Genomic DNA, 26,062 nt, shown 5'->3' with positions numbered 1-26,062 from the left:
TTACTGCACACATCATTTCTGGTCAGACACCTCAATAGAATCAGGTGAGCCAACATCATGAAACAACTACAAGACCCAGGTCTGTCTCTCTCCCCTCCTGGCTGTGCAGTGGTTTGGGGACTAGGTGAGAGAGACAAGGAGGTGAGGAGAGGGAGTGAGGAAAGGAAGGAAGGCAGAAAGGCTTCGAGCTGCAGAGGGTTCAGAAGCATTCATAAACATCTTTTCATCAAGCACAAAACAATTAACCAACACTACATATTATTATAAAGGTCTTATATGACTGAAGAAAAGAAACGATTTTTCATAATGAAAAATGGAAATAAATAAAAAGAGTATCACAGTATTTGAACACAACTGTTCAATGAGTAAATGCAATTGATGAATTTTAATTAAAAAAAACAAAAAACTGTTGGGATCTCAAATCCTCAGGTCTCTGCTTGTCTTCCTGTTAGTCTGCTTGTTGAGACAGAGTCTGGGGTTAGAGATGGAAGACGCTACTGTAAACGCACAAACGAAACGCCATCTATCTCTTACTGTTAAAGACTAGAGATGATATGAAGTGGATGTTGTTCTGCCTGTAATGCAGCTTGTGATTTACAGTGTCACTTATCAAGGACTGTTTTTCACTGTTAACAGATTGTCAAGGAGCATTTAAAAAATGTTAAAAGGTAAATGTACTGCATGAGGGCACATAACAAAATTCCTGAGCATTTCAGCTGCTATTAAGCAGTTTTTTTTTTCCACCAGTCTTATTTCCATGGTTCCTGACGTGCTCATTTGTTTATTTCTATGTCGCACAGATGTTCATGAAATGTATGAAACCAAACACCATATCTGATCATATAAAGCAGCAGTCATTGTGAAACCATTCATCCATCTGTCTATCTGGTTGATTACAAAACAACTCTCAGTGTATGCAGCTTGACGTCAGATCGAGGTCACTCGTAGGAAAAAATACACTGACTTCCTTGTCAATTTGCAAGCTGCTCTTCTGTTGGTTTTCTGACAATGTAGTTCCTCATGCTTCTTTTTTCTGCCTTTAACACTAGATATCATTAAATTATTTTTACTCTGGTGCTGCTGCTAACACCGGGAGTAACACTGCATGTGTTGATCTACCCAGGACTGATGTTTTTAATTCCGCATTTAAATGTAGTAGTCACACTCAGTTCCCTGTCACTGATGTTTGGGGTTGATACAGAAAGTTTTTCTGTCACACAATCACAGCTGTTGTTTTTCTGTCATCACACTTCACAGTGCACTCAGACGTTCAGACGTCAGTGGAATTACTGGTAAGAGCCTTTAAAGTGTGTTACATTAAACAGTAACTGTGGCCTTTCTACCATCTTCATGTTTGATTTTTGGCAGGGCTGTTATTCCTCTGCCAGAAGTGCACAGGGTTGGAAATGAAAGCTTAGTTAAGACTATTTAAAAAATAAAAAGAAAGGATTAAAGAAGGAAAGGAGAATTAGAAAAACAAGTTCAATAGTAAGTAAAGACAGTAATGTCAGGACTGTAAATACTACTTTTGTAATTTTGCTACCTGTTTGAGTCCTGCATTAAGCTCTTATCTTATTGTATATAGATACGTTTCTTCATTACCTAAAGTTATTTGTTTTATCCAACAAATACAAACATTTGTAGGTCGAAGACAGCAAACGGTTTACAGTTAAAATACAACTTTAGTTTGTCTGAAATCATTTTGGTAAGAAGATCAAGAATGCTGTAGTGAGAAAGTGGTCAGCCGTGAAAGCTGTTTAACTTTGCAAAGGAGGAGAAATGTTTTTTTATTTTTTTTACTAATTCCATAAAGATAACTCATTTGAAGACACCAGGCAGAGGGTCTTCCTCCATCAAGGAAGGAAACCCAATGGAAGACAGGACGACCATAACTTGAAAGAAATACAGGTAGGAAAATAAAAGTAACAAAAATAAAAGAAATAAAAGAAGTTAGTCGGGATGAGGAGTGAAAAGAGAAGAGCAAAGGAATAAAGCGTTACACACAAAGAGCCAAGCAGGGCGTACTCAGAAAGCGCGTCCTCCTGCCGCCAGGCTTGAGGGCCAAACGCTCCGAACCCCAGCTGAACTTTACACAGCCTGAAGAGAGGGAGGAAGGAAAAAGAGGAGAGAGTTGAGGAAACAGAGAAGGAAAGGGGTAGAGAGAAGGTAGAGAAAAAGGAAGGAGAGGATAGAATTTTTTTTTTGACAGAAATAGAGACAGGTAAGAGAAAGACAGAGGCAAAGAAAGGAAGAATGTAACAGTCAGTTAGTCATCACACTGCTTTCCACAGAGACAGTAACAGATAGACAAAGGTGTGAGGGAGTGAAGACACACATACGGCATGCGTTTGTGTTTGTCTGCATTCAAAGTGTTTCTGACATTGTGAGGAAGTTGGTGGGGCAGTTTGCAGACTGAAATATGCAGTCCCATGCCTACCTGGGGTGGGAGCACACAGGCTGGGCACAGACAGCGCCCCCTCGCTGGTGTAGGCAGAACACAGGTTGTTGCTGGAGGGAGAGGGTTTGATTGGCTGGAGCATTGTGCTGCTGCCCGAATCGGCTAATCCTCCTGGGGCTAACAGAACCAGCTGGCCGGGGTACATGGTGGGGACGCTCTGGGCGGATAAAGTGCTGCCTGGAGATGGCACACAAGGCACAGGCAGGAGGAGAGGACAGGGCAGGAAGGACACACCGCAGAGACCGAGACACACACACACACACACACACACACACACACACACAAAACACAGATGGCACGCCCATCACCCCAGACGTTACACAGACACCAACACAAACGCAGAGACCACAGAGAGGGAGACGGACAGGGAAAGCAGTCAGAAATGTGTAAGCACCGAGCCTGCTCCAGCACACACCAGCATGCACGTGTAACCAAGCAGATAAACGCACACACACACATATGTGCACACAGATGCGTAAACACAGAGACGGTGTCATGTTAGGGTAACAGTTTTAGAACCCTTCTTGTGTTGTGTAGGCTTCAAGACTAAGATAAATTGTTTGATTTTGTTTTTCAATCAAATGAAAATTTGCATAATTCATCATCATCTTCTGGAAGCTATGCAAGAAATGTTTGGTTTAATTTGCGTGGGCTTCGTTGAGGTCAGTAGAATTTGTGTTGCTCACCAATGTTCATACTTAATGATGAGGTATGCTCTGCATGAAAGAGCCATCATACTGAGATTAAGCAGGTAATTTAAACATGTTACTTTAGCATGTTAGCATTTAACATTTGCTAATAAGCACTTATTAGCCCATTAAAATGATGCTTGTTTTTTGGTCTGAATGTGAAGTGCTAATGTTTACAGTTTTTAGATGTCATTGACTTGAGGGCCATGTACAGCTCTGTGGGTTATCTTCACTAATTTAACAGATTACAAGTATCTTTCCAAATCAATTCTGCCTGAGATCAACGTTAGCCGTATTTGATTCATCATCCCTTTTGTGTGTGGGTTGAGGCAGAAATCTCAGAGAGGAAAATCTTAAACCCCTGACAAATTAAACCACCCACTGCAAGGCCAGTAACCTCTAGAATTAAGTATTTTGAGTGATGTTTCTTTCATTATATTTGAACAGAAGCCTACCTGGCTGTAAAGGGCTCTTGCTGCCATGCATGGAGCTGGTTCTGGATGATTTGGACGATTTGCTTTTGGTAGGTCGTCTCCTCCTGCCAGTCAGGGATACAACTGGAGGGAGCACAGTAGCTGGAGGAACCTGCACCAACATCAAAGGAAGACTGTCTGTTAACTTTGCACTGCATGTGTTGTTACGTTTATGTTGTCTGCACTGATGTAACTAAAGTGAGTGACCTTTCCAAGTTTTGTGAAGAGGCAGTCTATTTCTTCCTTCTGGCGGGAGTGTAGCGCCTGAATCTCACGCATGTGCCTGTCGGTAGATAGAGGGAATACACATTTGAGAAATAAAACATTAACTCACAAGATAGAGAGAGCTTTTTTGAGGGTTAGGAAGCAACAAGAGAGAAGGACGGGCCTGGTGTCTTAGAAGCCCTGAACATCTCTTTTCATGAAATGAGAAAGAGAAAGAAGACATGAAGGGAAGTGAGTGGTTAACCTCATTCACAAGGGTGAGGGGAAAGAGGAAGAGGAGAAAGCTGAAGTAGAAGACAGTCAAGTCATTTCTGGGACAAAGAGGCAGAGAAAGAGAAGAGAAAAATAATCCAATTTTCTTCAAAACAGATGACTTTTAGCGAGGAGTTGGTGAAAGTTTAAAGAAACGTGTTGACTGAGCAACAGAAAGCATTTCCTCTGAAATTTCCAAAGAAGAGAGGAAGCGATCACTTACTTTTCTCTGAGGCGGCCGACTTCCCGTTTAAAGTCTTCATCCTCAAATTCGGAGTCATTGTCACTGCTGACATAGGAGTTGTTAAAGGAGTTGTTGAGACTTGGTAGCGAGGCTTTATGAGTAGAATCTGGACTCAAAAGCTGCCCAGGATCACTGGGTCCATTTGTAGCCTTTGCAGCAGGTGGAGGCGTCTGTCTCGACTCAGCGCTCTGCTCCTGGGCTCGGCTCACAGAGAATCGTCCAACACGAGCCTCAGTGCTAGTAGTAACCTGAAGAAAAAAAAAGAGAAACAAATATTTTTGATAAATGAGGGAAATGCGGGGAAACCACTGCAGAGAAAAATCCTCACAACACTTAAAGAGCAAACACAGTAAAAGGGAGGAACCTGGAAGCGTCCGATGGTGGTGGGCGGCTTAGGAGAGGGGGAGGGTGAGGCAATAGGGGAAGGTTGGCGGCACCCTTCCAGGGTCTTTTGGGGTAGTCCATCGACAACATCTCTTCCTCCGACTCTCAGAGGAGACGAGGAGTCCTTGTGCAGCGTGTTCTCCGGGCTGGAGAGGCTGGAGGAGGACGAGGAGGAAGAAGAGGAAGAGGAGGAGGTGGTGGAGGAGGATTCGGTGCAGGCGGGGCGTTTGACAGGAGGCTCTTCAGCAGCCAGTGAGACCTAAGAAGAGAAGATGATTCTTAAAATGGGCTCTTAGACAAAACAATTAAATGAAAAGAGACAATCTGTATTTAATTCATGAAAAGTATTTTTAAAAACAGAAATGTACGAGTACAGTAGAGAAATCTTACCTGAAATCTGCCCAGTTTAACAGGAGGGGGAGGAGCCGCAGAGGACATCGTTTCTTCCTCCAGAGAGAAGGGAACTGAAAGATGTTTTTTTTTTTTACATTTAGATGGACTGATAAAGCACACACATTGATGAAAAGTTTCAAATAAAAATATACATACTTGGTTGTCCCGCTGCATGTGTTCCACTGTGAGAGGCCTGGGGTTCACAAGGAGACGGAGGAACATTTGTTAATTCACCACAGTTGTTGAATTTGAAATATGAAACGATACCATGCTGATATCCCATATGTGTGTTTACCTGTGTGTGCGTGCTGACAGGAACCGTCTCTGGGCTCAGTGCTCGCCTTAACTGAGCATCCAGGTCCTCCAGAGGCTGCTGGGACTGTCAGAAGAGGATAACATGTTACATGCACATACAGAAAAACGCAATTGATAAGTGAAGATTAGCACAGAGAAGACAAAAGCACACACATATTTCAATATGTGTTGTAGAGGTCACACACACACACAAACGACACGAGCCTCCTGAGACCTAAATGTTTTAACAGGACAGGTCTGGCCCTTCACAATAACATCTATATTACTCTTCATTCAACAGAGAAGTATCTGCATTGTGTTGCAGTTAAATGATGTCACTTTCTTTGCCCTTGTTGAGTTCTCTCATCATTTCTTATGAGTTGCTAAGAATGAAATATTGTTGTTCTGACTGGTTTAAATTGAAAGAGTTTCTCTGGTAAGTGTTTGTCAGATAGTTAGGGTTGAAATATATTCGAGCACAGTGAAAGCACTGGTTATACACAACAGATAGGACATGGAACTGTAACCAGAAGCATCACAGGCACAGTATGTATAGAGCAATGCATTGGAAATAAAGTCTAAATAGGAGGAGAAAAAAAACAAACACCTGTATTAGACAAGGTCCAGGGAAAGATGGCAGGAGTTCTGAAGTAGGAGAACTGGCCTAATCCCAGAGAAGAAAAGAGGAGGTGACAGAGACAGAGTGGGAGAAATGAGAGAGAGAAGGTTTGGAGATGAAGTTGTGAGAATGGTGGTCGTTGTGGAGAATGTTATATTTTCATGCCGGATGAGAACAAGAAACGTGAGTAGAAAGATTTAGAACATCTTGAACTCCGAAAGATTACATTTAAAGATTCATAGAAGCATTGTTAAACTAGCCTGGTAATAATTAACTAAATCAATATTGCAAATGCTATGCTAGACCTAAAGAAAGAGTATAGTTTTATGATAACTTACCGGCACCCTGGATAAAGGGGGTTTGGATGGAGTGGTCTGGCCAAAGGATGCAGCAGGGTTGACTGTAGAAACTGTAATAAAGTCAGTAATCTGTATTATTAACTGAAAGAAGCCCATATGCAGACCACATAATGTTATGCATACACGTACCAATGGGTGCAGGAGTGGAGATCGGTGTTCCTGGGCCCTGGATTGGAACAGGTGACCCCAGTGCTAAACTGGAGGGGGGCTGAGGAGGATTAGCTGGCAGACTGGAGCAAGGTGTGGTGACAGATGTGCCGGAGGTAGAAGAGGGTCCTATTGGGGATGAAGTACCAGCTGCATGGGTTCCAGAAGCAGGGTCGGATGCTAACATGTCGGCTGAAGACACCCCGCCACCAAGGTCCATGAAGAGCGAGCGCAGCTTCATCTCCAGGGCTTGGATGTCGTCTGGTTTGCCTTGTAAATCAGTGGAGGACTCACACCTGAGAAAAAGATCAATAAATGATTTGTATCTATGACCCCAATGTGACTTTTCTACATCTTAAAGACCTACAACATGGAATATCCAGTAGACTTATTTGGATTTTTTTACTGTTTGATTAACAAACAGATGCAGGCTAAAAAGCACACGCCTATCTGATGCACAGTTTAACCTGAAGGCAATGTCACCTGATTTCAGTTGTGGAATATTGTGTGTTTTTCTGCTGCGTACAACCCAAATTAAATACATTTTAACTCGTAGTTGTAAAGGGATTTTACATGGAAAAAGTTGAAGTGGGTGAATATTTATTCAAGGCATTGTAACTTCTGCAAGACATTCAGTAGCTTAGATCTTGAGAATTTCTCATTTGTCAAATATAATGTAATGACAGAAAATAAAAACACATCAGTCACTTCTAACCTTGCATCACATTCCCCACAGTGCGTGTGTGTCTGACCGGGCATGGCGGCCGTCTGTGGCTGGGAGTGGACCAATGTTGGTTGAACCAAAGGAACATTTGTAGTCACTGGCTGCAGTCCCACAGCAGAGGAGGAAGTGGTGGAGGGAGGGGGAGAGGGGTGGGAGGATATGGCTGCAGAAGGAGCGAGCTGGGGGCCTGGGATGGCGGTTGTGGGGATGACGGTGGAAGACAGAGAGGGAGTGGAGGAGGTGATGGGGGAGCCTGATGGGAGGTCGGAGGAGACGTCACTGGTGATAAAAGTTGAGGATGAGGAGGGTGGAGAGGTTACACGAGGAGCAGTCTGGGCAGCAGGAGGGGAGGTGAGCATTGTTGAAGGGACTGAAGTAGCAGCGGCTGCAGAAATAGTTTGAGTGGGAGGCTGGGTGAAGACCTGGGGCTGAATTTGTGCTTGTCCCTGGACCTGCACCTGTCCCTGGGTTTGAGACACAGCCTGAATCCCTGCCTGTGAAAGTACCTGTGACTGAAGGATGGACTGATTCACCACAGTAGGAGGAGGGGAGGAGGAAGAAGGAGGGCTGAGACAGACAGCAGACACAGAGGGGGGGACGGAGGAGGGGGTTTCCGGGACTTGCCCCAGAGTCTGGTTTTGATTTGAAGGGACAAGTCCAGCAGTTAAATCCACAGGAGGAGTGACAGAGCTGGCCTGTGTGGGGACAGGAGCTGCTGCAGGCTGCAGAGGAGGATGACTGGAGTGGATGGAAGCTGGGGCTGTGCTGGGTCCAGCATCAAACTGAGTCTGGTTCTGTCTGAGCTCAGAGAAGGCTTGTTGTAAACTGATTGCTCCGGCAGATTGGGACAGCAGCAAATTCTGGCCTGGTGTCTGGGATTGAGCTGGAGCTGAAGCTGCAGGGACTGAAAAAAAAGAGACTGTGTCTTAATTACTTTTAACACACAGGACCTTAAAATACTTTTTTATTGTTTGCAAGTATTATCTTCAAAATAAGAAAGTTCCTGTCTAAGAAGGTCAAAGCAGGTCATGGAGTTAAATAAATAAGTCTTAACTTTATAAAAGAATATGAGAAGTTGGAGCTCCAGAAGACACTGCACAAAATCTGATAAATTTAGATGTCTGTTGGGTCTATAAACTACATTTCAAAATAAATATCTGGGAAGAAGAAATGTTAGTGTATGGCTAAAATGATGGATTTTTCACCACTTATGAAACGGCTTTGTTAACATAGAGGTATGTAAATCCAGTAACAAATAATACAGCTGGATCAGTGTATCATCATTCAGAAAATCTAAAGAAGAGCTAAAAGGCTCAGAATCACTGCTTTAGCTTGTGTTTTTTTCTTTTCTTTGAGCTTAAACTTAAATACAAATTTGGTCAGACGACTGCTTAATTCACGATATCCAAATGAAGATCAGATACAGCTGTTATACTCCGATGGTATCAAATTGAATAAATGCCAGTGTGTTATTGCAGCCATACAGAACTGTTTTGCTATTTCCTCTAAAAGCATTACAGCCTAATCTGATAAGTGTGTGGGTGTTTCAAAGTACAATGCTTCAGTCTGCATTTTGTGTTTAAAGGGCAATTCTGTTTGTTTTTTTTGTTTCAACCTTGTACTTAATTTGTTTGTCCTTCCTCATTTGGCATTCAACATAATGACATTACCATCCTTACCACTTTCAACAGGAGGTGCAGGGGCAGGAGAATGACAAGGAGAAGAAGAGGGAGGAAACGTCTGTTCCTTCAGCCTTGCCTCAGGTACGGGACTAACGATGAACCTCCGCCCTGCTGAATGGACCACCTGTGCTGTAGCACTGGGAGGGATGTCTGTGGGGAGATTAAAGTTACACATTAGTGTTATCTGCTAGAGAGAATTCATATGCAAGACGCTTTGATTTACCTCAATTCATCTAAAAATAATCATCAGGACACTTTGTGGGAGCTTAAAAAGAAGCCCTCAATTTATTTCTGTGTGGAGTTTTGTCTTATTTATACATTTTGTTATAATTAAATGCTATGCTCAGGGTACACCAAGTCATTTAGCCCCATTAGCTGTTTGTTTGTATTCTACATTGTTGTCTTTACCTGGCATGGGAACAGATATAACAGGAATCTGCTGCACCATATCACTTCCCATCTGTTAGAGAGGAAACAACAGTAAAAGCACAAACATTACACATAAAGCAATCAAAGTTTTACTTAAAAAAAAAAACAGTACCTATTACAGAACTTTCTATTAAAGGTCACATATTATACAAATTCACTTGATCATGTTTTTCTAAAACTAACGTCTCTCGCCTGTTGACAAACAACCTAATTATGAGATAAGCCCATCCTCCTTGTATTTTACCTACTCCCTCAACTTTTCTGTGTGCTCAGACAGGCTGTTTGGAGATTTTCCCTTCATGACATCACAAAGGGCAGTAACTCCTCCCCCAGGCTGGTGACTCTGCAACAGCTGGGTGTTTGTTCTGCCCTGAGTCTGCCTTTTCACTGTAAACAATAGGGCATGGAGCCACCCTAGCCCTTCCAGACAGGCGTGGTCAAACACAACTCACTTGAATTTAAAGCTTCACCGTTCTGAAATAGAAACTTTTCAAGTTTTGTTGACCCCTGAGACTTATTTAAAATTGCTGAGAAAGAGCTTAATATGTAATTTTTTCAAACCATTACGAGAGATAAGAATTGATACATTTCAAGTGTTGAACTGACCTTGCTGTTTGGGTCTCTCTCCAGTCCTTTCTCATCAGCATTCTCTATCACCTCTCTGACCTGCTCAATGAACGACTCCCTCTCACTCTCCAGGATAAACTCACTCTGGACCTGCACACAAACACACAAGAGAAAAAAACAGTCACATTAAGGCGTGTGTTTTATTTGTGTGTAACTTGTGGCAGCAACAAAGCTACAGTATTTCTTCGTATATGGGAACCAGGTGATCTCTCAATGTGAGCTTAAGGACAAGGCAGTTGTGTACCATGATCTGTGCGATCTCCTCGGGGTTGTCTCCATCCAGATCAAACCTGAAAGTCACCATCTTCCTGTTGTGGGTCTCCAGCTGACACTCTGCCACCCTGTCTCCTCGGTTTGAGATCTACATGTACAACACAGACAGAGAGAAAAAAACACAAACAAGAAGACACAGTTAGAGAGAAAGGGTAGAGAATGAGTATCCTGATTAGATGTTTCTCATTACTTTTAGTGAAACTCATAACTCTGTAGCAAACCCTTTAATTAAAGTTTTATTGTTCAGTTATGACGTTATAGATTTATAGAATGAATCATTACACTTAGAACGTTGAGTTTGGCCTTGGAGATCTTCTCATGGCGTGATCGACTTCGCACAGAGCGTCTCTGATGTCGTTTGGTGGAGCGACCTTCATGGCGACCTCCACCTTCATTTCCGTCGCTCAGGCCTGAAGTCTCAGAGTGACCACTGAGGAACGGGGGAGACACAGAGGACACATTTAGAGAGAGACGGCATTATAAAAATAAAAATTAAATTAAATCCTTTGAGAAAAGTGACCATCAATTCAGTCAATGCATGAGCTTTCTTGTAAATGCATTCATTACCTCTCTATTGATGAAAGTACTTGAGGTGGCTGTAGTTGGGACTGGGACAGCTCTGAAGACTGAGAGGCGGACTGAAACATACACACAGGTACATGAATAATACACAGACACACACAGATAATCAGCAAAGTTGCTACCAAGAACAGAAAGGGAAAAAGATGATACAGCAGGAGAGCATGAAATAAGATCAAAGTGAGACAAAGGTAAGAGAAAAAGATCTAGATTGCAAGAAATGAATTTAGGGAAACTAAACTATCATGCTGTTCAGATGACACATTGGCAGATAGACTACTTATCGTTCCTTATTGTTTCAGGCTATTCACACTCTAAAGACCACTCTGTGATTTGAAGCTTGGACAGGTAGTAGTAGTTCTATGAAAAAAAAACCTTAATGATATTAATAAACCCCAAATTCATATATTAAAATGATATAAATCAAGCCTGCTGCAATCAGCTACAGGACAAGGCATCCACTTGGTGGGTTTGACTGTCCAGTACCTGGGGAGGGGCTTCCATGGGGGTATCAGGCGGGGCGGTGACTACACTGATGATTGGCACCACAGTGGCCAACGGCTGAGGCACGGGTGTGGGCACAGGAGTAGGAGGAGGAGGAGGAGGAGGAGGAGGAGGGAAAACAACAGTAGTAGGCACCACTCTAACAGGGGTTGGCAGAGGAGAGGGAGGGGAGGCCATCGCCGCAGTCGGCATGGTAACGGGGAGGGATGGCGGAGAGGGCGGGGTCACCAAGGGAACAGCAGATGGAGTTACACTGGGCTGAGAAGAGGAGGAGGGGCCGGAGGCGGGAAGAGGGAAGAGGGAAGGTCAGAAAGGAAAAAAAAGGGAGAAAGGAGAAGGAGAAGGTTGGAAGGTAAAGGTGAGAAAAAGGGAGGCGGCAAAGTTACAGGAAGGAGGAGGACGTAGGTCAACCCGGAAAGGTGGTCTGACGTGATGAGGCGATTAGTGACAAGAAAATAACCACAAACTGTGTGACTGATTGTGAAACATACACGACTGCTCAGTAAGACCATGCAACCACAAACAAGTCAGATCTCTACAGACGTGTTCAGTACGGCTTCAACAAGAGAAGGGCTTAAACACTTAAAAACATGACTCAAGTCATTCCTATACCTTCTAAAAAGCTAAGATAAGATGTATTTTATTGTCCTCTAAGGGAAATTTGTTTTGGACTATGCAGACACACAGGGGCACCCGCACACACTCATATATATAACACTGCATTGTTTAATGATACCTTAACCAGAGCTAGATGAGCAGCTTGGTACAGAAAGTAAAGATGTTCTAAACTGGGAGACGGACTGAGGTCACAAAACTGAAAATATAAGCGTGTTTGTTTTGTGTCAGAAATATGAAATTAATATCAAACATAAAAACACACACACACATGCATACAGACAGAGTCACACACGCGCACACACACAAATAACCAAACAAACCCGGAGATGAACACAGGCAGCATGCAAAAGAGAGAGACAAAGAATGGAAAGGAAAATAGAAGAAACTGAGCTTAATAAAGAACGCACGTTTTAAGACAGGCAAATCATGCAATACTGACAAAGAGAACAAAATCATTTTATATATAAACTTATTAAAGTTGAAGTTGTTTTCAATCAACATGATTTACTTGTAAGCTAAGAGAAATATTTTATATTTGACTGAAAAGCTGATTGAATAAGTCCCTAGACTGGGCCAATAACAGGACTGAAAGGTCAAAGGACCATCTAATCAAATTAGCTTAAATGTGCAGTTTATCTGGGACTGTATTCTTTTTAATAAGCTTTTTCAACCATACTCTAAACTTTAGCTTCCAGTCTTGTATCTTTCTCCAAACAAGTTAAACATAATGTCTTATGCTGTACAGTTCAGAGCATTATGGAGGAATTGTTGCCATGATTTCTCTGAATGTGGATCTTGTTTTCATTTAATCTGTCCATGTATGAATACATCTCCAGTGGAGAAAAAAAAACAACTCAGAGTTATTTGAAGGTTAATCAAACCGTGATGAACTCTGTCATAAATCAATGTTTGTGGGTGCAAAAGTTCAAGCATATAATTACTATGTGCGTGTGGGTAAAGATGAACGAAGGCATGCATGTGGAGCTTGAATTTCCAGAATCTACTGATAGCTTGTGTTTTTTATGCAGTATTGGGTGACATTTACATTTGAATGTGTTGCTACTTTCTGCACCTGTGCATACGCCTGCGGCAGAGATGTGTGTGTGGGGCTCTGAACTGATGCAACACTCTGACTGGATGAAGCGACCTGAGAGAGAAAGACAGAGTGTGAGACAGCGTGTGAGACAGAAACAGAGAAACAGAGCGAGAGAGAGACAGAGAGACAGAGAGAGGAGTGGGAGAAGATGTTACCAAATATATCAAATGTAAATCTTTTTGATGCACAGAAAGATCCTTGTATGGTGTGATGCTGTTTTTAGCAGGTAAAGTTCACTTTCATGCTGTTCTTATAATAACCTGGATTAACTGAAATCCCAGTTGTGGGAAAGCAGAATAAAACGGACATTTCAGCAGTAAAAAAAAAAAATCCTATTCATCTTGTTAAATTCAGTTAAACATTATCTCAACACTCAAACTTTAAGAAAGTTCAAACAACATGTGACAGCACTTCCAGCTTTGAAATGCAACTCTTATATCAAACATGATGAGCGTAATTAGGGGAGAATGGCTGGTTCAAATGAGGAAACTGAAAAAACATTTTTTTATAACAAGAAACATTTGATCAATGGTAACTGATTTCATGCTCAATGGCTGCAATTAGTTTTTTACAGTGCTTTGGTGCTGGGGGGCAAACACAGGAATACTCTGATATTACTATGGGCAAAGTGCCAGCTCTGTGGGAGGGTTTTCCTTCAAGTAAAAGCAACAACTTCAAAGAGAACGCTGATGTACAAGTTATTATTGTATGAGCACAAGAATAGGGTGGGCTTATTTTTGGTATTTTATCATTGTGGGCTTTGAACATGAAATGGATGTGGGATTAATCAAAGTGTGAAAAATGATTAAATCAAAGAAGAAGGAGAAGTTTGGATGTATGAAAAGTGGTTGTTACAGTTCCTCTTCTGGCTTTCTTACTTGTTGGCAGGTGCCGGGAGGAGCTGGCTGGCTGGTGGCAGGGACAAGAGGGGGTCCTGGAGAGGGCTGAGGGGGGGCAGCTTGAACCTGCTGCTGAAGGACAGAGAAGAGAGGAGAGACAGGCAGAGGTGGAGGAGAAATCAAGAGGAGAAAACAAGAACAAAATGAGAATACGTTTGAAGCTGAAAGGTCAGAATTGTCACATGAGTGCAAACACAAGGTACGTCTAATGTTCTGTTGATTGGTATCTTTCTTCTTGTGTATGCACACATGCACACAGACAACACATCGCACAATTATCTGTACAGAAACACATATATGCAAATTCACAGCTTGTGTAGCATATAAAACAGTACAGACACAGTACTGGGGTTAGGCAGGGTGTAAGTACAGGGTTTGTCACATGCAGGTCCTAAGTGATTGGAGGTGATAAAACATCAATAAAGCACAGAGTAGAAGCTAGAGTACTGACGCCAAACACTGAACTATTAAAACTGAAACTGCTGACACTTTACACCTGCTGCATTAGGTTCAATGTAAAAGTAAGGGTATAAATGGTGACTTCTGTATGGTGGCTAACTCTTCCAGTTCCTGATGATGATGGAAAATATTCTGCATTTGTCGTAATCACATGTTGGTGTTGGACAATCTATGGAGCTCACTGTACAAAAACATGAGAATGTTTACCATCATTAGAGAATTATTCCAACTCAAACACTTATTTCAAGTTGTTTTTAAGCCTGAAACAATCAAATGATGCAGATCTTAAGCTTTGGAACTGTTTGCATTTTTTTGATTCTGTTACATTTCAAGCAGGAAACAAAGCAACATGTGGCTGGTTCTTCCTTCCTACATTATATGATAAATTTGCAGGACAGCATCAGACAGAGAGTCATGACTCTTCTTTTGATATGAACCTTAAGAAGGCTGTTTGTTTCTTAATAAATCTAGTGAAGCCCACCTTTACAAAGTCTGATGGGAGCTTGCACAACACACACTGTCACCTACCTTTTAAAAAAAAGCCAAAAAAAAAAAAAACACAGGCGGTCACTTTAACGCAATCAATACTTTCACAGCACAAATAAAAAAGTAAATAGAAAACTAAATGACATGAAATAAAACCAGAGGTAGTGAAGAAGAAAGATCTGTGATAGGAAGTGGTTCAAAGTATCAAATGAAGAAAGTAATAGTGACACTTGTGATCTCAGCATTCTAAGGGTTTAAGGATTGTGTGAGCTTTGAACCTTTTATAGTAAGATGATTTTCAGTATGAACAGGAAAATGACAACACAATATGCTTCCATAAAGAACTGACTTAAAGCCAATATCTTTAGCACTTACAACACAAAACAACAGCAGGAGTCTAAATATACAAATGAAAAGTCTATCTGCATGGTTACACAGCTGGGGGTGTCTAAGCCCTCTTGGTTTTGTTGTATGTTTCTGTGTGTTTGACCATACAAATCAACAAAGTCTCACAGTTTTATCATTAATAAATTGTGTTTTCTTATCACATTATATTTACATGCATTTTCCCAGAAAATGTTGCTGTTATTTAAGGTTTTTAACATATTCAGTACTCTTCATTTGAAGGATTTAATACTGTCTTTGGACCAAGTGGACTTTGGATTTGCATGAGCAAAAATTCAAGTATACCATTCAAACAGTATACTCCCACAAACACACATTTCTCATATACATTCATATATGAACATACAGACAAAATATTACTTACTGATACTGACAGAAATAAACCAAAATGAAATGCACAAAATAAACACAGAAAGAAGGGGGCTTAGACTGTTGGCTTGTAAAGCTTGAGCACCAGAGTGTGTCTCAAAGACGGCCTTCTGAATGAAACATTTGAATAATTCTGGTCCTCATTGGACACAGATGTGACCTTGGTCGTGCCCTCATCTGTAAATCTTAATACTTCTTTCTGACTGAAGTTATGCTCTTGAATTATCTATAACGGGATGAATTATGTGAGACATTCTGAAGGCGAGTATGAGAATCACTCTGGTGGGGATTAAAATCACAACCAAAGACTACATGACGACAAGTAAGCTTCAGCAAGGGGCTCCTGGGTTGGCAGGGTGAACTAAAAAACAGGGATTGGGCAACCTCTTCAACCTCGGCTCAAATTACTTATATATGTTCAATCAGCTGCTTTTCAAAGACAGATCCACTCTGTCAGTACACCGCTTTCTATTCATCTTCATTCAAAAAGACTGAATGTGTATTTACAATTAAAATCTACCAAATTACTTGAAAATAATCTTAACATCTACAGGTGTTGGTGGATCTTTGCTAAAAAGCAACTGATTAAATGTTCACTAGTAATCGACCCTGAGGTGTAGGGGAACTTTTAAGGTCTAAACTTAGTACCAGACTGGGGTTCGTGGCCTGCATGGCCAGCAAGGACTCATGGTACGTCATATCAGGTTGGGCTGGTACCACCCCTCCGTGCCGGGCCCAGGCACTCTGGATCATAGACTCCAGCTGACTCGCTGATGCTTCCCCCAGCGGGAGCTCGGAGGATGGAGTGGGAGGGAGAAAGCTCTGCATGGAGGGTGGATGTCCCTGGGGATCTATGGGATAAACTACTCCGAATGACTCGTACAGGGATGAGGAGTGAGGGATGGACTGAGCGGCAGACGAGTCATTTGATGGAAGGAGGGGAGGGGGAGGAGGCGACTGAAACTCCCCTGCGTCAGAAGAGGCCATAGAATCACTAGAGGGTTCTGGGCTTCTGTCTTTAGCAGCTAAACCTGTGTGGTGGAAAAGAAGACTTCCTGGCGGTAGGGGGAGCTCAGGACTGATGTATGAGTACAGCTCTTCTGTCACAGGTTGGAGACGGCTGTAGGTGCCTGAACCTCCTGATCCAGTTCCAGTGTTGTCTTCTAGAGGGAGATCCATGGAGCTCCTCCGGGCCCGGTAGAGTCTGGATGTGAGGACGCTCGGGTCTCCTGCAGCAGCTGCGGCAGCTGCAGCTAAATGGAACTCAAACACACTACCAGTTGGCATTTGAGTGTCAGACATTACTGGAGGTGCAGAATTGGAGAAAGCAGACGGAGATGCATGCTGAGGTGGAGGATAGCACCCATCTGATGAGGAAGAAGTAACACCGGCACCTGCGGGTGCACTCATTGGTGTTAAGGGTTGAGGGATTGGGCTGTGTGCACTCATTCTTTGGATAAGGTGTGGGTGCAAGAATGCTGGTTGTGGTGCAGAAACAGGTTCATATACCAAACTAGCAGCTGCAGCGGCGGCTTGCCTCTGCTGATGGAAAAGCTGGTGGGCAGTCATTGGGTAACCTCCATATGCCATTGCTTCGTAATGGTCCAATAAGGCAGCTTGATTCAGACTTAATCTCCTCACTGCTTCCTCGTGCTCTGCTCTCATGTCTTTATAGGCATACATACTTGGATCAGACTGTCCTGGGAGATGCAGCGGCTCCCCAACGCCAAGTCTTTGCGCAGCTGCAGCAAAACTGGGATTTACCATGTAGAAAGAAGGGGTCTCAACCCCCTCCATCCCAGAAAAAGGATGCAGGCTGCTGCCATAGCGAGGGTAGGCAGGCTGGAAGTGTCTTGTGTGTGCCTCAAGGATGGACGTGCTCTTACGTCTCTGTGTGTTGTAGGACTTGGGAGGCCCGGTGGGGGGAGGTGAGAATGAAATGGGGCGTTCAGGGATGGAGGGAAAGAAAAAAGCAGAGGGGTCTGGGAGATTTGGAAGAGGGTTGCTCCCTCCTGCTCCTCCTCCTGCTCCGCCACTGTAGGGGTGCGGCATTGTATGCTGCTGTGACAATGAGATACAATGGATTTAAGGATGAGACTCAGAGAATGAGAGAGAACCACAGCAACGCCCCAACATGAAATGGAGAAAATAGTGCATTAAGGAGTATCATTTCAAAAAGAATATAAAGGGGAAAAAAAGAGACATATCATCATAACAAACGAAATGATGTGGTTTAAATAAGTCAGAATACACAAATCAGCTGTCAAAGAATGATGAGATGAAGTGAGGAGGTAGTGTAAAGACACAAAGCTGCAGAGGAACAGGCAGACAGACAAAGACAGACAGAGTGATACAGCACAAAGACAAGCAGACAACCAAACGATAAGACAGTAAAAGGTACACAGTTGGTTAGAAGATACAGAGTAGCAAGACTAAATGATGGCTATAGGCTCAATAATATCACAAAGAATCTGCACTCAGGAAAACTGTCTTTGATTTAAGAAATTCTTTCTGACCTAACTTTGACTTTTTTTTAAGTAGTTGCCAGCTCACAACTCAAGCGTTGTTAAAAAGATTGAGTGAATATAAGGGAGATGATGAAAATGTTGATTCCCTAATGTGGAGTGTGGTTACCGCCTGTGTTCACCTCAAAGTGTTCAAAGGTAGGGTAGGATTTTCACCTGCTAAGACTAATATTTACGAGACAAGTATACTCATTGTGAAGTGCATGCAGATGATTTTTTTTAACTATCCAGGCTCAATAGTTAACATGTTGTGGTCTTCACATGTAAAGTAAAATTCTAATTTTAGGTAATGGTGGTCGCCTTAGGGACGTCGTGTTAGGGACTTGTCTTTTGAGTCTAAACGTTAGCTTGTTGCTCTTTTCCCTCGTGTCCTGTCCTCTCTCTCCTTCCAGCTGTCTAATAAGGACTTACAATTTAATAAAACCACTTAGCTAATTGTTGCTGTCAAATGAGCAGTTTTCCTGATAGCGGACGCCTGTTTCATTGAGCAAGTTAAAGCTCAAGCCAGTCAGTGAGTATAATTGAATACATGGAGGTCTAAAAGAGGGATGAAGAGAGATGGATGGGTAAAATGAAATACTCACAGCAGTGTCTGAAAGCAAACCAAGTTTGACAAACACTAAAGTAACACTAATCCACTTCAATTTAGAATAGACAGTATTTTGTATTCACGTAATGTTGAACTATCTGATTACTTGCTAATGTACAGCATTGGCTCGGCCCACACTATTTTAAACTTTAAAAAGAGTTAGCTGACCTCTCATTATACAACATTTACTTTAAGGAGGACAGTCTACACATTCAGTAAGTAAACCATGCTGGAGAGGCTACAGAGGTATGAAATTGGATTAAGAAAATAAATGACATTTTCTGAATCATGTGGTTGTTGACTCATTTGTCTTTTGAAAGTTTGTTCTAAGCTGTAATGGAAAAAAAACCCTGCTGCATCAGCATGAGTAATGCAAGCTGTTTCATAAACAATCCTTATCGAGCAGCTTCAAGTAACGGTCATTTGTATCTTAATCACAGTGGACACTTCTCTGGACGCAAAAAAAAGAACACAGGAAAAGTGAACACTTCTATCTACTTTCAGACAGAGGTGTGGATAATATCCTTCATATTTCTCTCTCTCCCTCCCTCTCTGGTTCTCACAGACCATATGACCCCTTTGAGATTAAGGCTTTTGAACCTACAGGGCTGGAGAACAGTGCAGGCAGGCTGGCCCTCCGCTGCCTGGCCCCGGGTAAGGAGGAGGCAGAGTGAAGGGGGAGGACTGACTCCAGGGCCTTTGAGAGGCGCCCGGCGAATGTGTCCCTCTCAGCTGCGAGAGGCATGCAGGGGGAGCTGTTGGTGTAGGAGGATGAGGAGGACAGGTTTGGAGGAGGAGTTGAGGGCGGCTTTGGACGAACAGCCACGGGTGAAGGAGCATGGGAGAAGGAGTAGGAGGAAGGGGGGACGCAAACAGACATGCTACGACTCCGATGACGACGCAACATGGGCTGTGTGTAGGGGAGGGGAGATGGAGGAGGGTGGGGCCCACATGGAAAACAAACACAAAGAAATTAAAACACACAATAGTAAACAAAATCAAAGGACAAAACAAAGTGTAAACACAACCAAAGGACAAAACAAAGTGTAAACACAACCAATGGACAAAACAAAGTGTAAACACAACCAATGGACAAAACAAAGTGTAAACACAACCAATGGACAAAACAAAGTGTAAACACAACCAATGGACAATCATATGGGAACTTAAAGATTAAATGAAAAATGCCATTAACAAACTCATGAATAATTCTCTGAGTTATAGAATGTATAATTAAAGGGTTTAGAGGAATTATTGCACCCGGGACTTTGTACTAGTAACAGTTATAGCATGTCTAACAACTTAAAACAACAAATAGGAATGTAACAATGTTTACAAAATATGAACACAAAGAAATATACAATTTAGAAATGATAGAAATAAAACTTCAAATAAAGAACACAATTAAACCTGTACGAATGATGACTGATACTAAACAATAAAAAAACAAAGAGAAGAGAAGTTTAAAATGCTTTTAAACAAAAAAGCAAAATAACAAAAGTAAAATACAGATTAAATGAAGATAAACCAGTCTGGCAGCTTGAATTAACAACCTTTGGGGAGGGAATTGGTCTACTGGTGAATGTCATGTTACATCACATACAGACCTGAAAATAAGCCAATTTAATTATTCAGTACATCAGCCTTCAAACACAATCATCAGTCAGTTTAGTAATAAATCAGTCAGCAGAGGCTGGACGGCATTTGTGGCTTTAAGGACACCAGATGGAAAAGTTTGAGAGAGAAATCTAATAGCAAATGGTCAGATCTCCATTAGTGAGTTTCCATCTGCCAATCCAACGCTTCTGATGGTAAATCAATGAATTCTGAGCTATACAGTACACTGGGATTAAACAATTGCACCTATCATATCAATGAAGTCTAAATTACTTCTGTGTGTCTTTTAAAAAATGAGCCAAATTAATGCACAACAAAGTGGATAAACAACAACATATCTACATGTGTCTCAAATGTGTCATTCTTCTCTGATTACTTCTACATGAGCAAAGTAAAAAGTATGTGTTTCTGAGCCAATATGCAGGAATTAAACATTTTCAAAATAAGACAGCAATAAAATAAATAAAGGCAATAAACAACTTTAAAACTACAATTAGGAGTTCGGTAAATAAAAAAAATGAAATGATGGACTATTGTAAAAGAAAGAAAGATATAATCATACAAAAGGAAGGACTGAAGAAAGAAAGAAAAAAGAAGAAGAGGATTGAAGGGAGCATGACATCCGCTGGGAGGAAAAAATGACCTGCACACTTTTAAGATATAAAACATCAGAAAATAAAATAACTATTTAACAACAAGGATTTTATTAAAGTATGTGGCTGACTGTCTACCTGGTTAGCTGGCTGAGAAAAGACTATTAAGCTGACTGAGGCAGTACATTTAACTAACTGGGATGTTGACTGAAATAAGATAAACAAGCTGTCTTGAAATTGTCATCTTCACGTTGGATGAATTCCTTCTCCATATACAACAATCCTCGCAACACCATGCTTTTTTTAAGGACCTATTTTAAACACTGCAAACTTCACTCCAAAGCAGTGCTCACTTCAAATTAATCAGTCATCTTCAACACACAGCAACACAACACGAGTATAACATGACCCTGTGCTCACTCATGCACTACAATCTATGCATGTGTAATTTGGATGACATCACAACTCACCATTGGCTGCGGTGGCTGGGCGTAGCCTGGGTGCTGCTGAGGGTTTGAAGAGGGGGGGAGAGGGTAGGGGGTTTGGGGCTGGGAAGGGGGCTGGTTGGAGGGGGGGCCGCTGTATGACATGGTCAGCTGACCCAGGTGGAAGGAGTCTGAGGAGAAAACAGAGGAGCTCTGCCCGCTGTCCAAACCTCCTTCAGCTGAGAGAGAAAGACAGAAAGAGAGGTGTTCAGATATTAGGACACTTAGTGTGTGTCAGAGTCAGAATCTAATTATGTTTACAAAATGACTTTGACACTGGAATAATCTCATGTAATAGAGGTTCTGTTGGCCATTTATAAAAAGCATAAAAAGGCGCATCGGCCACCAGGGAGGACGCTTTGTTTACAAAAGCCATGATAACTTCTGAACAACTTTAATGGAATACAATTAGAGGAAGGAAAAATTCATAGTTTCAGTAAACAGTAGGATAGGTGTAGCCAAACAATGGCTGCTGGTGCTTTACAGGAAGACAAAGACAATATGGTGCTGGTATCACCCTCCTGGCTCTGATAAGAATGGTTGTCTGCCCAGCAAATATTATCTAAGAGGTGTTCAGTTCTGTGTCATATTTCTGAAGATGGATGCAATGGAACAATATAATGATTTTGACTAATCCATTACAGATCCTTATATAGATATATGTTTCTGTCTTTAACACAGGTGGAGTTTAAAAAAATGAAAATAATGTTGTTCTTTGTGCTCATGCTGTCCTGTAAAGACGGTCTGTTTGTTGTTTTGCTTACATGTGTGTGAGATGCCGGTTTGCTGATAGTGATGCTGCTGTTGCTCCGCCTCAGTCTCCTCTACCTCTGCCTGCAGACGAACAAACACAAGCTCAGTTTATAGAAATAAAAACTTTTTGGGTTTGACGAGTCAAGCTTAGATCTATTTACCATACAATTGTTTACACAATCAAAGTTCAAATAAAAAATGTAACTACAAAAAGGAACCATTGGCGGAGGTGGAAATGGCGCTGAATAGAACATTTTAAGTGAGGCACCAATGATTAAGACTTCTTGCTTGCTGACTGCAAAAGTAAAAACCTTAATTCGTCCTAACCAGTCTGATGTCACAACAACCAAATCAATTTAAGAAAATCTACTTTTAAAGTGAAAACTTTTTTGCAAACATCCACTAGGCTAACTAGCTCACAACTCAACAAACCTGTGTGTGTGCTGATTTAAGTGCCTCTTGTTGCTGTTGTTGTTGTTGTTGTTGTTGTTGTTGCTGTTGTTGTTGTTGTTGCTGTTGTTGTTGCTGCCGCTGTTGTTGCCGCTGTTGTTCGCTCTCCAGTTTTCTCTTCTCCTGCTCCTCTCGTACCAGCTGTCTCTGTTCTCTCTTCCTCAAGATCAGAGAGACTCTGTCTTTGATCGCTTTGGCCATGGTCTTGTGGTCGGCCTCAGCAACGTAGCCGGATTCAACCTGGGGAGTTAAGTGAAGTCATACAGATGCTCTTTGTACCCAACAGACTCAAAAACTTCAACCCCTTCCATTAGGCATTTCCCACAAAAAAAAACACTCTGCTTCTTCTATAACTAAATTGTTTATTCTACCAAGTATCTTTCCCTTCTGCCTCCTCTCTCTGCCAAAAACCCATCATTTCCTCCCATTACGTGTCCATCTGTCCAACCATTCATCACTTCTTTCCCTGCATTGGACGCACCATTTCCTGGGCCACATCTTCAGGGACGTCCTTATTCAGGTCAAAGGAGAACTCGATGGCTTCGTTGTCTTTGTATTTGCCTGCAAACCAAGTACAAAAAGACGTTCAGGGAGCTCTCAATCCGATTTTGGATTTGGTAAATAAATAAGATAACAAACAAATAACTCCTTGCCTTTGAGCTTCTTGACGTCTTCTATCCTGAGCCACAGTTTGATGCCGATCATTTCCCCATCGTCCTCCTCTGCCAGTTCAACCCTGACGCCTGTGTCCTCCTGGAAGAACGCATGGTTCAGCAGGGTCTTTATAGCATACCTAGAAAAAAAAAAAGAGACAAAAAGTAGGTATGCGCTGATTTTATACCAATGACTTCAAGATCAGCAGTGCCTTGTGAGCTGGCCCGCAGCTGATAAGCTAATAGGATGGATGTGGTGATTCATTCTTCTGATTGGAATCAACATGGCAACAACATCTAGCCCTGCTACAGCTGTATACATGTTATGCACTGGAACCTTCTAATGGGTCTTAAATAGGCTAATCGATTACGAAAGAAACAAATACAATGACAACTGAGTGTTCTTGAACCAGATCCCAGAAATGAAATTAGATAACCTGTCTTCATCAAGGGGCCCAAGAATTTGGACAATAGGGAGGATGTGAAGACAAACAAAGACACGTATGAGTTAAGCCTTGGTTTATTTCTAAAGCAGGAGAGGATACAGTGAATGTCTTGGCATGTGGCATGAGAGAACAGAGGACTTCTTATTTCTGACCGAGAGGCTGTGAATCAGAACAGGATTAGAGGAAGTCACACAGATCCTCTTCTTCTGTTATGTTGTGTTTGCTGTAGTAATGTGTTATTTGATCATGTTTTTGTGATCACATCTGTTTCGTCAAGTAAGAGACTGAATGCACTGCAATGCAAAGATAGTCTGTACGTGTGTGTGTGTGTGTGTGTGTGTGTGTGTTTGGGTTTGTGTTGTTGTGTCTTCTCACATCTCACCTCTCATCCTTGTTTGTCCTGATGCAGCCCTCTATAATTTCCTTCACCTCAGGAATGGCTACCTTGTCAAAACTGCCAGGCTTCACTCCCTGCACACAAAGAAAGAGCAGTGAAGTCAGAGAATCTTTTAGAGAAAAACACTAAATCAATAGCCCAGAAACAAACACACACACACACACACACAGGTCATAATAAGGTAGAGCAACTTGCTGGAGTTTCTATTGTACTTTATTTATCTCCAGAGATGACTTTCAAGAGAAACCCACCCAGGTGAAGAGACACTTCACTTCAGATGTTTACCTGGCTGTCATCTTTCAATGGACACAAACATACTGTCAATGCATTTTATGCTCACTCGTTCTCTGAGTGTTTTAATGTGTTTTAGTGATGCTTAGTGTTTTCCTTTTGCCTCGTTATGTAATGCATAATAAAATGACTTTTCTGTATAGCAAATATAGAACAAGTTAAATAACTGCAGGATAAACCAAAACTAATCACACGGAAATTAAGTAAGAAAAAATGTAATTACACCCTCCCCCACAAAATGCAAATATAACCAAGAAAATCTGCAAAGAGAAGTAACAACAACTTCATCTTATCTTGATTAATAAAAGCACCAGTGGGCCCTTTCAGAAGTCTGGCACTAAGTGAAAACTTCTCTGAGGCCTTATGATAAAAGAATGGTCATTCAAACCGACTTTTTGGGGACTCACAAGTAACGTACAACAAGTAAACTCTGAAGGCATTCAAAAAGTTTTCCCAGCACTCATCAGTAGCCCAAAAGTGAACAGAAGTTCAGTTACACAGCTTGCCAGACGGCATCTTAATGACCAGTCCATTTGTTCAAACTCTGTTAGTGGAAGAACAGAACAGACATCCAAGAAAGGAGCTGAAACTAAATCTAAAAGAAATGAAAGGCAACCAGAGAAAACAAAGTCCGACATTTAACGACAACAGACATTTTAGTGTTACACCTGTATGGTCGATACTGCAGTGTATAATGTCCTCAGCTTTCTGGTATATAATGTGATTCTAACACACAAATGAAATCACTGCAAAAGGATAATTACCTCAAATAACACATTACATATACGAATGCACAAACTTTCTCCCAAACACAGACTGTGTTTGGAAGCTGTATAAGCACAGCACTAACAAGAGAAGTAAAATCACGAGAAAGGATGTGTTCAAGATTAACAAATAAAGTCACTTACCTAAAAAGACCTGAGACACATACACTAGAAGCTGTTAGACTGACAGCTAACTTAAGATAAGAAAAGTTTCACTACACTTGCTGGATAGCTGACTGACTGAGTGAGTGCCAGAACAGACAGAAATGTTTGTGTTGCTGTTTGTTCCAGAAAATGACCACCTCAGCCTGCCCCCTTTCCTCCAGCCCTGTCCTCTCTTCCTTCTGATCCCTTTCTTTTCTTACTCTCTTGGCTTGTTTCACTACTGCAGCCCCCAGTTCACAATTACATAAGAACCCCCCATCACTCTCTAACCCACACACACACAATCCTTGTGAGATTCCAGGGCCAAACAACGTTAGGACTGATGAAGAAAGTAATGGTATTAAGTCTGACAGAAGAACAGAGGATGAAGGAGAAAGAGAGACAGAGAGTTTGAGATTTTACTTTTAACAAGGCTGATTGGACGCTAGGAATGTTCTAGAAAGTTACAGGCCATAAGTCAACAACACTGTATGTCAAAGTGTTATAGAGTAAGAGCAGCTATCAGCATATACATCATAATGCAAAGGCTCCTGAATCTTCAGTCAAGTATATGAACATTAATAGAGGGTGCACAATAATCTTGTGATCACTCCTGGTCTATAATTAAAGAGTATTATTTATTATAGTAATTATCATTATTGGTTTTT

The 26,062-nt window shown here is 41.7% G+C and overlaps 1 protein-coding gene across 2 annotated transcripts in view; it reads right to left on the bottom strand.

The window, feature by feature from the left end:
• The window catches only part of wnk1b (WNK lysine deficient protein kinase 1b), an 84,867-nt gene that overhangs the window by 8,763 nt on the left and 50,042 nt on the right, over positions 1-26,062 (bottom strand). Inside the window, exons 6-34 of one of the 2 annotated variants that reach the window (XM_065951571.1) lie at positions 24,181-24,269; positions 23,353-23,492; positions 23,181-23,260; positions 22,682-22,939; positions 22,261-22,330; positions 21,482-21,675; positions 16,336-17,748; positions 13,948-14,040; positions 13,046-13,120; positions 11,338-11,613; positions 10,840-10,910; positions 10,555-10,702; positions 10,244-10,360; positions 9,979-10,089; positions 9,352-9,403; positions 8,941-9,093; positions 7,253-8,165; positions 6,520-6,833; positions 6,370-6,440; positions 6,020-6,076; positions 5,414-5,497; positions 5,275-5,311; positions 5,116-5,189; positions 4,706-4,984; positions 4,321-4,589; positions 3,828-3,903; positions 3,603-3,732; positions 2,438-2,635; positions 2,026-2,097 (exon numbers count right to left, since the gene is read on the bottom strand). In XM_065951571.1, coding sequence (XP_065807643.1) covers positions 2,026-2,097; positions 2,438-2,635; positions 3,603-3,732; positions 3,828-3,903; positions 4,321-4,589; positions 4,706-4,984; positions 5,116-5,189; positions 5,275-5,311; positions 5,414-5,497; positions 6,020-6,076; positions 6,370-6,440; positions 6,520-6,833; positions 7,253-8,165; positions 8,941-9,093; positions 9,352-9,403; positions 9,979-10,089; positions 10,244-10,360; positions 10,555-10,702; positions 10,840-10,910; positions 11,338-11,613; positions 13,046-13,120; positions 13,948-14,040; positions 16,336-17,748; positions 21,482-21,675; positions 22,261-22,330; positions 22,682-22,939; positions 23,181-23,260; positions 23,353-23,492; positions 24,181-24,269 — 5,914 coding nt within the window. Of the gene's footprint in view, positions 1-2,004; positions 2,098-2,437; positions 2,636-3,602; positions 3,733-3,827; positions 3,904-4,320; positions 4,590-4,705; positions 4,985-5,115; positions 5,190-5,274; positions 5,312-5,413; positions 5,498-6,019; positions 6,077-6,369; positions 6,441-6,519; positions 6,834-7,252; positions 8,166-8,940; positions 9,094-9,351; positions 9,404-9,978; positions 10,090-10,243; positions 10,361-10,554; positions 10,703-10,839; positions 10,911-11,337; positions 11,614-13,045; positions 13,121-13,947; positions 14,041-16,335; positions 17,749-21,481; positions 21,676-22,260; positions 22,331-22,681; positions 22,940-23,180; positions 23,261-23,352; positions 23,493-24,180; positions 24,270-26,062 lie in introns of both variants that reach the window. The other variant, XM_065951572.1, reaches the window with a different exon arrangement.

Source organism: Labrus bergylta, chromosome 23 (genome assembly GCF_963930695.1).
Source record: "Labrus bergylta chromosome 23, fLabBer1.1, whole genome shotgun sequence".
Classification (NCBI taxonomy): Eukaryota; Metazoa; Chordata; class Actinopteri; order Labriformes; family Labridae; genus Labrus; species Labrus bergylta.
This window is presented reverse-complemented; position numbering and strand designations above follow the sequence as displayed.